The 16,047-nt window shown below is 35.7% G+C and overlaps 1 protein-coding gene across 1 annotated transcript; it reads left to right on the top strand.

The window, feature by feature from the left end:
- Window positions 1–8,951: 8,951 nt before the first annotated feature.
- LOC126613805 (very-long-chain aldehyde decarbonylase CER1-like) lies at window positions 8,952–15,589 on the top strand. Its single transcript, XM_050281403.1, has 10 exons — window positions 8,952–9,095; window positions 9,409–9,632; window positions 9,774–10,006; window positions 10,443–10,662; window positions 13,112–13,487; window positions 13,630–13,737; window positions 14,379–14,579; window positions 14,736–14,831; window positions 14,951–15,124; window positions 15,206–15,589. Exons 1-10 carry the CDS (start codon window positions 9,036–9,038, stop codon window positions 15,383–15,385), a joined length of 1,872 nt encoding a protein of 623 aa, XP_050137360.1. The 5' UTR covers window positions 8,952–9,035; the 3' UTR covers window positions 15,386–15,589.
- Window positions 15,590–16,047: the final 458 nt, after the last annotated feature.

Raw genomic sequence — 16,047 nt, 5'->3', positions numbered from 1 at the left:
CTTACGAAATTTTTTTATGCAGTTGGATCTTGAGTTATGCCTTGTACATATCTCGGAGGCGGGATCTGTTAGATATACGGATGCTAGGTGATGTCACTCGTCAATCCTGGACGTATGTTGGGTTCAGGGCGTGACAACTTTAATGGTATCTGAGCAAATGATCCTACTCTATGATATGGAACCATCTCGAGTCTTATTGGCGTGAATTATGATATGCATTGTGGTTGCATGATTTCATAATTTTTGGGCATAAAGATGCATTCATGTGATATATGGACACACATATATATTTGAGATACATATATGAATTGCATTGTGTTTGTGGTGAAATTTCCATGGTGATTATGAAAAATCTCATTAATGGAAATTATGATTTGCATTGGTATTGTATTATTCCCTAAGTTCTTTGAGTAATGAGAAAGTTATGTGAGAAGTATATTTATGTTGTGAATCATCATGAAGTGAAGTAAATTGAATTGATAATATTTTTGGAAAAGTGAATTGAATTGCATATTGGAATGGTTGTTAAATTGAGGGCTAGTAGGAGACCATGACCTTGCTTGGTATATCTGCAATAGGGGGTCATTAGTGGTCCTGCTTGGTTAATCCGCATTGGGGGACCATACTATATATGGATCGCGCTTGGTTAATCCGCGTTGGGCGATCCTTATGGTCATTTATACTTAGAGGTGATGATGCTTGGTTAATCCGCATTGGGTGATCACTGCCTAACAGTTCTTTAGGTGTGACTCTGTCTGGTTAATCCGCGTTAGGGGGTCACTACCTACTTGATTATCTTGACCCTGCTTAGTTAATCCGCGATAGGGGGTCATTAGTGGTCCTGCTTGGTTAATTCGCATTGGGGGACCATACTATTTATTGATCGCGCTTGGTTAATCTGCGTTAGGCGATCCTTATGGCCATGTATGCTTAAGAGTGATCATGCTTGGTTAATCTACATCGGGTGATCCCTTCCTAACAGTTGTAGGAGTAACTCTGCTTGGTTAATCCGCGTTGGGGAGTCACGTCACTGCCTACTTAGTTATTTTCTATGTATTATGAAAATGTTGAATGCTAAGGTGATTGTGAGGTGGTGATAAGTAGATGGAGAATTTGTATTATACGTGGCACTTGAGAAATTAAATTGGGCAAAAAGGCCCGTGGATATAAGGGTGGATATGTGAGATTGGACGAGAAAGGCCCGTGGATGTGAAAATGGACGGAAAAGGCCCGTAGATGTGAAAAAAAAAGGAGAAGAAGAAGAAAAGAAAAAGAAAGTGTGATGTGTATTGGTCAGGTATATTACAATCTTTTCCAGCCTACTAGTCACAGATTGGAATAAAAGAAAATGATTGTGAAATCATTATTTTGTCAATGATAAGTGTGGATAGAAATTTTAAAATGTTATGGCCAACGATAAATGTGGTTGGAAATGTTAATATTTAAGGAAGATATGGTGATTTGTTGAAGGGGAATGAAATTATAAACCGTGATTATGGTTTGCCATTATAATGAGAATGGTGGGTGAATATGAATGAAATTATGGAATGAAATTTTTGAATTCAATTAATATAAATGCTTTCCCAAATGAGTTTCATCGTCTGATGAAAAGAATTGACGGGAAAGGTTGATAATTATAAACTTGATTGGTTGGTTTGCCATTAACGCATTATGGTGTGGAATTCCGATATTTTGTTAGCCACGTTAGTCATGGCTTGAGATTTGGCAAGTGACTTTGTCAATGTGAGATAAGTTAGTTCTATGACTAAGACTATCTTTAAATTGATACATGAACTGATTGCATAATCTATTTGGTGAAAAATTGGGAACCAATTGGTTGAATTATTACTATCTTATTCATTGTGTTGGAGTATGTGAAAGATTATAAAATTGCTGTTGCACAACTCAGCCAATAAATGATCTTAATATCAATGCTCGTCTTACCATTATAACCTTGATTCAAAACAAATTGGTTGAATGTGGCATGTTGACTAAAGTTTAACCCTTAATTTGTAAGAAAGAGAATAAATGCTGCCATGATAGCTATTCTTGATTCAAAGATTGTTTTCACAACATTCACATTGATACCTATGATCTCGTTCCTTGTGTAGTAAAATATGATGTAGGTATGCTCTGAAAACAACACTAAAGGAATGTCAAAATTTGCTTTTGAGCAAAAGTAAGCATACAATAGATGATATGGAAATAATTTGAGTCAAATTTAATCAATGACTCATAATTCGGTTCATTTGTGATCACTTGGTATTCTTCTTTCCATTACCTAGTGATGTGATTGGAAATTCCAATAATTTTGGTTGGAATTTTGGAACTTGATTTATCAATTTTAATATTTAGCCAACAAGACTTATGGCTTAAGGTTGATATTATTTTGCAAGGAATGTGGCTAGAAATTTTTAGAAATAATCGTAGTTACGACTATGCATAGCCAATGATGGTGGATGGTTTACCAATGATTGTAATTATTATGTTAGTATCTATCTAACCAATGGTAAATGTGATTTGATAATTTAGTAATTATTTTAAGTTATGAAGACTGCGGCTTGATGTTTGATAAATATTTTGCCATTGTGTATGGCTAGAATTTCTAATATTTATTCTGCCAATAAATGTTGCTGGGAATCTGAGTATATGGGTGAGAATTATGATGATCTATCCATTAATTTATTTGCTTTGAGTTTGAATAAACTTGTAGACTGAGGTTATGATTTTATTCACCATAAATGGAATGACGGGAAATGCTTGTAATTACAAAATTGGTTGGTATGGTTGCCATAATTATGAGTATATTGATGAATTCTTGTTAGTAGTGGCATTCTTTGTGATTGTGCAAAAATTGGTGGTGAAGTCGTGATGAGACGATGATAATTGTATTTGTGAGTTGTGATTCAATGTTGTTGAGCTTGATGTTAATTAAATTCGATTATAATTAAAGAGTAAATGCCATTTCGAAATTGTTGTTCGGTTGATGTGTGGCATTGGTGGATATGGAATTGATACTAAAATTTCAAGGATGAAATATTTTTTAAGGGGGGAAGAATGTGAAATCCCGTTCCTGGATTTCACTGTTATAATCTACGTATTTGTATTATTGAGATTTTGTATTATTTTTTGAGAAATTATATTAATTTATTTGGATTTAGATTTTAATTAAATTAGTTACAAAGTTTGAAGTTTGGAAAGTATTTATCTAAAATTCATTGACCTTTCGAGGTCACAAGTAACGTATTCGAATAGATCTTCAAACTACAAGCGCATAGGCAAAAGCCATTTGCGAGTCCGAATTATAACGGTATAGTTACTGACGTTTGAAGTTGTGATACTATAGTTTGTAGGAATTATTTAACTTCCACTTGTGAGTAAAAGGCCCAAAAAAAACATATATTTGGGTTAATGGACCGACTAAGGAGGGGTGGAAAAAAGGGATTAGACAGCAGTCAATGAAAAAAAAAAAGGGAGGGGGTCTGAGTTTGGACCCCTTTTTTAGGAGATTTCAACCCATTAACCCGCCAACTTGACCTGCTCATATCTCCTTCATCCGATCTCCGTTTTGGGTGATCTTGGTATCCATGGAAAGCTCTTGACGAGCCCTACAACTTGTAATGTTAGATTTTCCATTTTCTTATCCATTTTTCCAGTTCGATGGTTTTATACTTAGCCATTGATGTAGTTTTATGGTGTGATTTGATGTGCATATTGGAAATATGGTTTGTACTGTATGATTGGATTAATGTGATGAAATGTGAGGGCTAGTAGTGGACCATTAACCCATTGTTATGGGGTTTGTTACTTCGAAACATGTTTCAACCCTCGTGTCATTATTTCATTCTCGTTTCGTTGAGTCTTTGTACCTTGAAAAACTTGATCCATGTCTTGTTTCATTGATTGGTGTTACACATTCTACTCTGCGATTCCGTTGAGTGATGGTCCGAAATCGTATCCTGGTCTGAATACCATTGAGTGATGGTCCGGAATCGTATCCTGGTCTGGATTCCGTTGAGTGATGGTCCGGAATCCCTTCTACTCCGCGATTCCGGTTAGTGATGGTCCAGAATCGTATTTACTCGGATTCTGTTGAAAGATGGTTTAGAATCCCTTCTACTCCTCGATTCCATTGAGTGATGTTCAGGAATCGTATCTAACTTGGGTTTCATTTAGTGGTGATTATGCATTATACTCTACGATTCTGTTGAGTGATGGTCCGGAATCATACCTACTTGGATCCCGTTAAGAGGGTCCAGAATCCCTCATACTTCGCAATTCCGTTGAGAGATGGTATGGGATCGTGGTCACCTTGGGGTTTATTGAATTTGGATTGAGATAGCTTCAAAGATGTAGACTTCGGCCAAACTATGTCGCTCTAACCCTACTTTTCATTGTGCTATATGAGATTATGATTGTGAACTGCTGTGATTTGTTTCAGATAAACCGTTGTATGTCTGGGTGACACTTTCGGAGTTACAAAGGTTTGGTATTGATTCCTTATGAAGGATTTATATTCAAGAGATGTAAATTGTGAGTAATGGTTGGCTTTATCATTATTATCACATCCTTGTATTATTGTCACTCACCCGAGCTTTGCAGCTTATCTGAATTCTTGATGCCGATGCACCATTCTCATGGTGTAGGCACTGATTGTACAGATGTCAGGTTTGAAGAGATTACAAGAGGTCGTTTGGTATTTTGGTTGGATTCTGTTGAGTGGTCTGGCATCCCTATGCTTGCTCATTTCCATAAAGGTAGTTCGACCTTAGAGTCGAGTGAATATGAATTGTTCACAGTAGACATTATGTATAAATTAGACTTATCATGTTAGTACTTGGAATCCAGGTGGGGAATTATGTAGGTATTCTTTATTAAAATTTGTGAATTGATATGGGACCTTATTGATTGAATAACATAGTAATTGTAGATATCATGCATCTTTGATATTTAGGATTGATTAAGTAGAATGATTGCGGAAAGATGTGGGATATGATTGTTATTATTATGATTAGTCTCGTTGCTCAAAGTGGCTTGAGAATAATATTGTGCCTTGTTGGTTCTTGGATATGTTACATATGGTGGATTAAGGTTTCCTGTTGAAATCATAGTGATTTATATTGGAGGAAGTGGAAATGTTGTTTGTCATATTGGATTGTTATGTAGCCCTGAATCTAGTACTTCCATACTTGTCAAGTTCTAATGATTGATTGAAGAATGTAATATATTTCGACTTGAACGTACTGTGGTAAATGTAGATGGGTAGTGAATGATGAACTACGAATAGCTTGATCCCTATTTAGGGTACGTAGGCAATCTAACGAGGAGGTTAGATACAGCCATAAAGCTTACGAAAAATTATTATGCAGTTGGATCTTGAGTTATGCCTTGCACATATCTCGGAGGTGGGATCTGTTAGATATACAGATGCTAAGTGACGTCACGCGTTGATCCTGGACATATGTTGGGTTAGGGGCGTGACAACTTGGTTTATCACAGGAAGCATACATTGAAAAGGTCCTCAAAAGGTTTAACATGGAAGACTCGAACGGCTGTGATGTTCCCATGACAAAAGGAGACAAGCTCAGTAAGGATCAGTGCCCTAAGACTGATTTTGAGAAAAAAGAAATGGCTAGTAAGCCTTATGAGTCTCTTGTTGAAAGTCTCATGTATGCACATGGATGCATTAAACCTGATATTGCATATGCTATTAGCATATTGGGAAGGTTTCAGTGTAATCATGGCAATGCACACTGGATAGCTGCCAAGAAAGTTTTGAGATACTTGCAGAGAACAAAAGAATATTAGCTAGTATACAAGAGGGATTCAAAACTCGAACTAGTAGGCCATTGTGACTTAGACTTTGCAGGCTGCCTTGATTCACTTAAGTCAACTTCAGGTTGTATATTCACATTGGCAAATGGGGCAGTGTCATGGAAGAGTGTAAAACAAGATACTGTTGCCACTTCCACTATGCAAGCTGAGTTTGTAGCTTGTTATGAAGCTACATCACAGGCTATATGGCTGAGAAATTTCATCAGCAGTCTCAAGATCATGAATTCAGTTGCAAAGCCTATTCGAATTTGGTGTGATAATAAAGCTGCTGTCTTTTATTCTAAGAATAATAAAGTCTAGAGAGACCAAGGTTAATTACATTGACACTCATGCAATGCTCGTTGATCCACTCTCTAAGGTGTTACCAAATGCAATTTTTCACAAGCATGCAGTCAGTATGGCAGTGACTGCAATCCTAGATTTGTTGAACTAATGAGAGTAGTGATAGTATATAGCATAGTTATGCATATTGGTTATTATTGTGATAGTAAGTAGTAATTTTGGTTTTATGTTTAGCTAGTCATTGCACTTGGTTGAATTGAATGTTTAATAAAGAGATGTTGCTTCAGTAATTCATACATTGTTTCAATATACTTCTAAATTCTTATTTTTTGTTGGAAATAAAGGTTGTTGAAAGATCATAAGCAACTGATATATATTACAGTGAGACAATGTAGCGGCAAAAGGTTATTAGCTGCAATTAATAGTGCCAAGAGATTGATTGGCATATGTACTAAATTTTTCACGAAAAATATATGTAAGCTATTCTCATAGCTTGAAAGCTTCATAGGTAGCATTAAGTAGTCATAAATAAGAATGATTAAGTGGACCTGGAAGTGATGGAGTTGATGCTTTCGACTCATGGTTATGTGGCTCACTTCTGTACCAAGTCTGTGATTGATTATTTCATGTAAGTAAGGATTTTGTTCAGTGATTATAAGAGCTCATGAACACTCATGTAAGTTCATAGTCTCATATAGTTCTGAATGAGTTCTTTACTTGACAAAAGTATGCAAGAAGCTTATTAGCTTAACTGAATCCATTGGCCAATAAAGCATCATGCTTACAGATTCATTAAAATTCTTTCTTGAATTAACTAACTGACCTAGTGGGAGAATGTTGGACGTTAGACTCTAATTCAACGGCTAATAGGTCAATATAGTTAATAAGGATTGATGTGGAATGTAAGTGTGATTAGGGTTTAGTTATAAGCTATAACTTGGACTCCAAGTAGAGGTATATAACCTGGTTATAATTGGAGAATAAGGGCTCTTTATACTATCCTATTTGGATTGAGATTTGGTAGATTATATCCTTGTACAATAAGGAATCCTAGCGTATGATTATGGGAATGTATGCTAGGGTTGAAGTAGTATAAATACTAAGGGAAGGTCCCTGCATACACCACTGATACACATACTTACAGAACTCCCCATAGGCTCGAGTAATACAGTGGTGGTGAGTGTGCCGAAGACCAACCTTCAAAGTCTAGGGTGTTCGAGGAAAGCTTGTTGCAATTGCAGTCCTTGATGTTTGCTAGGGAGATGACTTCTCAAGTTTAGTTCTATGGTGTTTTAATGGTACATAAACATATCATGTTTAATAGTCTAGGCAGACGCCTAAGCAGGTCTTGGCACCATTTCTTAATTTTCATACGCTTAAAAAACTAATCGGGGAATTGACCAGTTGCCTAACGCCTAAGTGGGGCCTAGGTACAGCTAGGCGGGGATTTTTAAAAATAGTGACCCCAACCTCCAACCTTGACTCCAACCCGACCCCAACCCCGACCCTGATCCCGACCCCAACCCCAACCCCAACCTCAACCCTAACTAACTATCACCGGTGGAGTTGTGAGTCTTGTTTTGACTATTATATGTAGTCATCCACTCATCCATATTCATGTATTTGCAACCCTATAAGTTGAGGCCACCTACAACAGGTTTTTATTTTTTTATTTTATTTTATTTTTTTTTGTATTTGCTAGATTTGTCAAATAACAATTAATTGTATCTCACTACCAATAGTTGATATCAATCTTGTTAATTTCTAAGCCCTCTCGTTTTCTAGTTACTTTGAACTAGAAGGGTAGGTTACGCTAGTAATTCGACGACCTAACTATAATGTGAAATTTAACTCGCCTAATATATTTTCTTTTCTTATAGTACTTAAGTGCTTTATCTTATTTATAATTATTTATTTATTTTTTGGTTTTTTTTTTTTTTTTGGGTGGGAATTCACATTTCGGGGAAATTGTTAAGACAAAACCAATGAAACAAAAAAGGGACAAGATGCTGGAGTGCGCTTGTCCACGGTCCTCATCTCTCTCATCAGACCACGTGAGAAGTAGCTCAAACTGCAGACTCCAATGTACCAAATCAATGTGGGCAGCAGAAAAGCAGGTGGGAGAAGTAAAGAGAGGGGAGGCCCAGAGGGCTTAAATGGTCCTCCAAGATCATGGACCTCAACTTGTACGTATACTATGTTTTAAAGAAATACACATGCATTAACAACGAAAATGCATTTTTAAATGAACATACCAAATATCTTTCAAACAACAATAGTTTCTGTGTACCAATTGTGTTACATCACTGTGTTTTATCTTATCAGTCAATTTGGTCAAAGTTGTTCTGTACTTACATCCGCTAACTAATCATAGATAATCTGTTAGACGACCATTAAAATATACATGTGCTTTGCACGTGAGAGGATATACAGGTAACTTCACTGTAACTCTATTAAATCCACGCAAGATCAAATCATCAACGATTGGTCCTTTGATAAATTATCTAAAATTGACTAACGGAGGTACAATCATTTTGACATCTAAACCATAAAAGTAAAAAAAGAAAGTATGACACTATACAAGGCAAGTGCATGTCGTTAATTAATGTACAATACAACCATAATTGCATAACAATTTTTTCGCCACCTATTTCCAACTCATAACCACTTTTAACCACGTTGCTATTGGACTTTGCTTACGTCTTCACCTATTTTGTGAACATCTTCGACAAAATTTCTGAATGGAATTTAAAACTCCTGCATTTTAGGCACCGCCATACACATAAGTCACTGTTGCAACAACAAAAACAGTTACGTACTCATCAACCAACTACTATATATATTCATACATACCCAAAGCTAAAACTGTCTGTGTGCAAATTAAGTAGCCAGCTTTATCAGCTAAGAAGAAAAAAGATATGGCTACTACTCCCGGAATTCTCACTGAATGGCCATGGACTCCTCTTGGAAGCTTTAAGGTCTTCCCTTCTACAAACCCTAGCTCATACCTCTCTCTATCTCTCGTGTAAATACAGTGCCACACACTGAGAATTCTAGAATGGACCAGCCCATAGTATGAACGAGGGGATGAGCGACTGGTTGCAAGGCCAAGATTGTAATGGCTAAGAATGGTCAAGAATCTCGTTGCATACTATGCTCCAGTCCACACTAGAAAACTTTGTTACCTCCCCCGTTAAGGTTTTCATTGTATATGCATTGTTGATACATTACATATTTTGATGTATTAACAACTTAAAATTTGTGATCTATATATATGGGGTTTTAATGCAGCATGTGGTCGTGGCTCCTTGGATCATTCACGGTACATACTCGTATTTTGCTAACGATGAGGAAGATAAAGATCTATCTTATTTCCTCATATTTCCACTTATTCTGTGGAGGTTTGTCCACAACCAGTTATGGATCTCTCTTTCTCGATATCGGACGGCCAAGGGCAACGGCCGGATTGTTGACAAGAGCCTCGAATTCGAACAAGTCGACAGAGAAAGAAACTGGTACGTATAAAGAATAAAGCCATTCCAAGCTGAAAGATGAGCTGCCTGATTACAACCTCGAATGTAGTCTTATATATAATCAGTTCATTTAAATTTCTTTAGTTATATATATCTTACTTTTTTCAATTTTTGTTTGGGCAGGGATGATCAAATATTGTTCAACTCAATTCTATTCTACCTAGGGAGCAGGCACTTGCCAGGGGCTTCAAACCTGCCAATGTGGAGGACAGATGGAGTTATTCTAACAATTCTGCTTCATGCTGGTCCGGTGGAGTTTCTCTACTACTGGTTCCACAGAGCACTTCACCACCATTTCCTATACTCTCGCTACCACTCTCATCACCATTCCTCCATTGTCACTGAGCCAATCACTTGTAAGAAAATTACTCAAGTACCCCTTCCATTTTTTTTTTAATTAGTAGTATACTTCACTTTCCCTTGAAGAGATTTTTTTAGTGTGCTCGGAACACAAGGTGGTACATAGCGTGTGATTATACAAGTGGCGGGGCACTTGAAAATAAAACTTTGCTTTACGTATATAATATAATGGCATGTGGTGTACCGTCCCGTAATCCCGGCCCTCTAAAAAATGTTCTTTGTTTTTCTTGGTCGGTGAAAATGTTCTTTGTTCACAAAATATTATACTATAGAAGCTGTTATTGACGTTTCAAAATCAGTTATCATGCACTCTATTTTAGTTGACAAAGAAAAATAAAGGAGCAAAGAGTGCAAGACAGACTTTTATAGACTGCTTATAACAATTTTCTAAATTTTTTATTATTACTTATATTTGTTTGATGTATTGTGCAGCTGTGATTCACCCATTTGCGGAGCACATCGCATATTTCATACTCTTTGCTATACCAATGTTGACAACTCTATTCACCGGAACAACTTCTGTCGCAGTCTATGCTGGTTATTTAACTTATATTGACTTCATGAACAACATGGGACATTGCAATTTTGAGCTCATTCCAAATTGGCTCTTCACCATTTTCCCCCCTCTCAAGTATTTCATGTACACTCCATCGTAAGTCTCGCTTTGCTCTCCCTCGTTGTCTTCATACAAATACAATCGGTTATAGGGAAGAATTACTCTATGCAAGTCTTGGGAAGTATGCATATGTCATATACATAATTAGTACATACAAATTTACACATTTTATTCAAAATTATTCTGGTACCATTGATTTTCTAGCAAATTTCTTATAGATGCTATTTGTTTTCAATTTCAATTATTTAGGAAAGATATTGTTGCAAGGTATCCACAACTAAGTATACCATAAAAATTAATCTTATCGAAAATAAATTGAATAGTATAATTTGTGCCACAATTAACATTACGATCTAATAGTATTTATCTTCTTTGTTAGTGAGAGATGTTTAGTTTGTTGCACTCAAATGAACCTGACTCTGATATGTTAGAAACATGCGTGTCACAATATGATGAGATCAAATCTTCTTCACCCAAAATTTTTCGTGGCATCTCTGTGACCTATCTTATTTGTCATCACCTAACCATCCATTTAAACCATATTTAATAATGTTAACATTTTAACTTATCTCCTTAATAAAAAATAAAATACTAAATAAATTAAGTTAAATGACACGTATCACTCAAATACATAGGTCAAAAATATGCTACAAAGAGTTTTAAGTGCAGAAAATTTGACTCATAATATGATATTATAGTCCTCATCAGACATTTTAGTTAATATATTGTTGTACTTTAGTACTGAGAACATATAATTCACACCAAACATGTATGAAATAATTATGAAATAATTTAATGAATTTCTTTTCAAAGTGCTCGATATTTTAACCCGATGCTCTACATGTCATCAAATAAGTGAAAAGACATAGATAGAGAGGCACCAAAAAAAAATTATTTTCTCTGCTTATATAATAACATATAAAATATTTCTCCAAATAGTGATGCTAAGAGGACTCTCTAAGATTATCTGTCATTCCATAGTTTAACGTCAATTTCGGTACTAATATTATAAAATATTTTGTATGCTCTTTAGGTCTAATTGGATAAATGGTCCTCGTACTAATTGGGTTTTTTAAATTTTTTTTTTTTGGTCAATGGGAATTCCAGTAACAAAGCAGCACAGAGAAGAAAAATACTAAAAAAAAAAACTCCTCCATAGAAAATGAGAAGATAAGCACAACTCTTAGCAAGAACAGACATGCTCCCGTAAGTATGAATAAATATCTAACCAAAAAGGCTACAAAAAAAAAATCTACCTACAACCAAGATGGAGGGGTTATTCCCAACCCAACTCAGGAATTATACAGGAGGCTTGCGACCGGAATACGGGTGGTACACTACGTATTTTTATATAAGTGGTGGGAATTTGTAGTTTTCAAGTTATAAACTTTTTAACACATATATCTCATAAATTATGTAATGACATGTAATGTATCATCTCGTGTTCCGATCACATTGAAAAATTTCTCCCAAAAAAGCCATCCCGATTCCCTAGACGGAACACTGACAAGAGAGGGAGGGGGCATAGAGTCCCATCTCGAAGAGCACAGCCTCTGTACGGCCAACGATACAGCCGCATGAGCTGCTTTGCTTCTACATGCTGTATATTGGCTGATGGGTTTCAGAGTACTTTTAAAATTTATTGATTGGATTTCGCTTTGTCGGATTGGTTTGGTTTTTGGTTTGATGCGATTGTGATGGATTTGGTTAACAAGGTATTCATTCATTTTCAGATTTGTTTTGAAACACTTCTCAAAATTTACAGAATGCTATGGTGTTTGTGCTATATAAAGATACACGCGACGAATTCTAATCGTCTTCATTATTTTCCTGGTGAGAGATAAACAGTAGATACAAGGAAGAAGAATACGTCAAAATACATTTTTATCCCTGCATTAAACGGATAATTAACAAAAAATTAATTTACTAACGGATTATACCATGAGAATTTAAATTCTAATTTATTTTATCACGAAAATTATCTTCCAATTATTCTATAATTACAAAGACTATTTATCGATTAAGCTTTTCTTTTAAAAGAATTTTAGGCATATGCCCAATAAATGGGTGGGCGGGCAATAAATGTCTTTACAGGAAATCCTCTGTCACTGTAAGAGGGCTGTTTTTGGTGCGATTGGCTGTCCACGTGAGCCAACCACCATCATTCTATATCTATATCATTTTATATTTCATTGTTGGGGGTTGCATCACCATCATATTGTACCTGTGATATATACTGTTGTTGTTAGTTTTTATCATTTATTATTATACCTTCATGCAATCGTTATTAACATTCGAAATGTCACTTTTATACTAACTATTGAATTTTTTATACCTTTATGTGAAGTGCCAAAAAAGTGTAGTTTTATAGTCTGACTAACTAACTTTGTCAACATTTAATACTTTAAATGTTTCTGAATATTAATAGCAACTCCATACATATCTTTTTGAGTTTAATTCAAATTTAACGTCCATATAAATGCAGGTACCATTCTTTGCACCACACACAATTTAGGACCAATTACTCTCTCTTCATGCCAATCTACGACTACATGTATGGCACCATGGACAAATCAAACGATTCCCTCTATGATACTTCACTCAAGCGAGGGGAGGAATTGCCAGATGTCCTCCACCTAACCCATCTAACAACGCCCGAGTCCATATATTATCTACCGCTAGGATTTGTTTCCTTGGCCTCTAGGCCCCACACAAGGACGTGGTACTTGTGGTTGATGTGGCCTCTCACATTGTGGTCCATGATGATAACTTGGATCTATGGCCGTACTTTTGTCGTTGAAAGGCACCGCTTTCACGAGTTCAGATTACAGACTTGGGCTATTCCAAAGTACACTTTGCAAGTGAGGCCCAATTCTTAATTTCTCTATTAAATCTGGGTCTTCTTCTTCTTCTTCTTCTTCTTGTTTATTTATTTATATTTATATTATTGTTTTTAATTTTTTTAATGAGATCTGATTTAATTTGTTAATTTGTAAATCTCAGTACTTTATGAAATGGCAAAGTGAAGCTATCAATGGCTTGATTGAGGAAGCCATACTTGATGCAGAGGAAAAAGGTGTCAAAGTTTTGAGCCTAGGTCTTTTAAATCAGGTTTTTTTTTTTTTGAACAGTAATTTTTTTTTTTTGAATAAACGATATTATCTACACTAAAGGAGAGGGGGTAGACTTACTCTCATAACGAACTAGCAATAATTTTGTTCAAATTCTTCTTTGACAATAATCAAACCTAAGACCTCTCACTTACAAGTGAAGAGAAATACTGCTGGACCGTTATACTAAGTGACTTAAATCATGTAATTAACTTTTACAATTTAATCGCTCGTTGAATCAGAAGTTAATTAATTTTACCAGAGTCCTCACTAAATCTCCCCAATAAATAATGGAGTTGTGGTAGATAATATGTATTATAAATGTTTGTCTATGTATTTATATCTGTGTATATATAATATCGGTTAATGCATGGTCCATGGCAAAAGTATTTGTGTATGTAGTACCAGTAGGGTACTCTAAAATTTAATTCACTGTTGGTCCAGCCATATGGTATACCATGTGTGTAAAGTGATAGTCTGTCGTATACAGGGGCTCACCTCGAGATTCTACCACGTAACCATTTTATCTCAAATTTGACCTTAATTTAGGACCATATTTATTACAGCACACAGTATTTGTTGTCAAATTTTATGTATTCAAACAGTCGTTTACTTATTTAATTTGTATATATGTACATGCAGGGTGAAGAGTTGAATAGGTATGGCGGTCTCTATGTTCAAAGGCATCCACATCTCAAAATCAAGGTGGTGGATGGAAGTAGTTTAGTTGTGGCTGTAATCCTAAACAGCATTCCAAAAGGGACAACTCAAGTCGTTCTTAGAGGCAATCTCACAAAGGTTGCTTATGCCATTGCCCATGCTTTGAGCCAGAAGGGTATCCAGGTATACATACATAATCTATATAGATCATTGGGGAGATAAACTAGGGTAGAACTGTCATACCATGTCACGTGATCATGTAATGTGTTGGTTTGAGTCGCTTGTAATTAAGATGATGTTTCTTCTTATCTTATAACCTGAATTTTCTTAATATTTCAGATAGCTACATTACACCAGGCTGAATATTTGAAACTCACCAAATCACTAAATGGCACTGAAAGTAACCTAATTGTTGCAAAAAGCTATGCACAAAAGGTATATATCAATTATTTGCTTCAAAATTCTCCTTCCTCGCCCATATTTTCGTATTTTTTATTTTTTTTCTATCTGTTCATATATGTTGGATGATAAAAGCTAATTGATTTAATTTGCAGATATGGTTGGTGGGTGATGGATTGACCGAAAAAGAACAGATGCGTGCACCAAAAGGAACACTATTTGTTCCCTTCTCACAATTCCCACCCAAAAAATTGCGCAAGGACTGCTTCTATCACTACACTCCAGCAATGAAGACTCCCGCATCTCTTGAGAATGTTCACTCTTGCGAGGTAAAGCATTTTTTCATTTATTCGTCAATTTTTCTGAAACCCTAAACGCTAAACACGTAATTTTTTTTTTTGTGACGACAGAACTGGTTGCCAAGAAGGGTGATGAGTGCATGGCGAGTTGCGGGCATAGTGCATGCCTTGGAAGGTTGGAAGGAGCATGAGTGTGGTTACACCATGTCTAACAGCGACAAAGTTTGGCAAGCAAGTCTTGTGCATGGGTTTCAGCCTCTGACGATCAGTACCGCTCACACCAAAAATTAGAGATCTACAGCTTCCTATTTAAAAATAAAAATAAAAGTTAGCAAGTGCACCGCGACCTTAATCAGATGATCCCTTGTTTCAGTTGGGTTATCATGTGACAATGCTGGCTATATTCTATAAATAGCTAGCTAGATGTTGTCATCGTCTATGAGTTACTCTATTATATATGAATTTCACTTTATATGGAACTATTCGTTGAGAAAATTTGATTGTTATTGATCTTTTGTTTAATAATTCATGGCTTTAATGTACCTAAGTAACATCAAAAACTTAGGAAGAGACCTATGCCAAATGCATATATATTGGTTTTTTTTTTTTGCTATGCAACTTTTAATTTGGATATGATTTACGCTGATCGATCCTTGTTTATTTATATTCTTTGGAGTGAACAAATTACATCACTTGAATTGATATTACTACCAAAAAATTGGGGTTGTCCTACGAAACCTTGCCCGACTGAGACAAATTCATTGGCGAACAAACATTTACCCGACGAAATTACCAGTTCGTAGGGCGAATTTGGTCACTGTTTCGAATGTGTGATTAATTAATTTTGATTTACGTGGGTTTGTGATTAGAATTAAGAGTTAATTAAAATAAAGGTATGTATTTATCTTAATTATAAGTGCAGCATTAGTGTAGGAATTCGTGGTGTGAAATTT

This window comes from Malus sylvestris, chromosome 2 (assembly GCF_916048215.2).
Source record: "Malus sylvestris chromosome 2, drMalSylv7.2, whole genome shotgun sequence".
NCBI lineage: Eukaryota > Viridiplantae > Streptophyta > Magnoliopsida > Rosales > Rosaceae > Malus > Malus sylvestris.
This window is presented reverse-complemented; position numbering and strand designations above follow the sequence as displayed.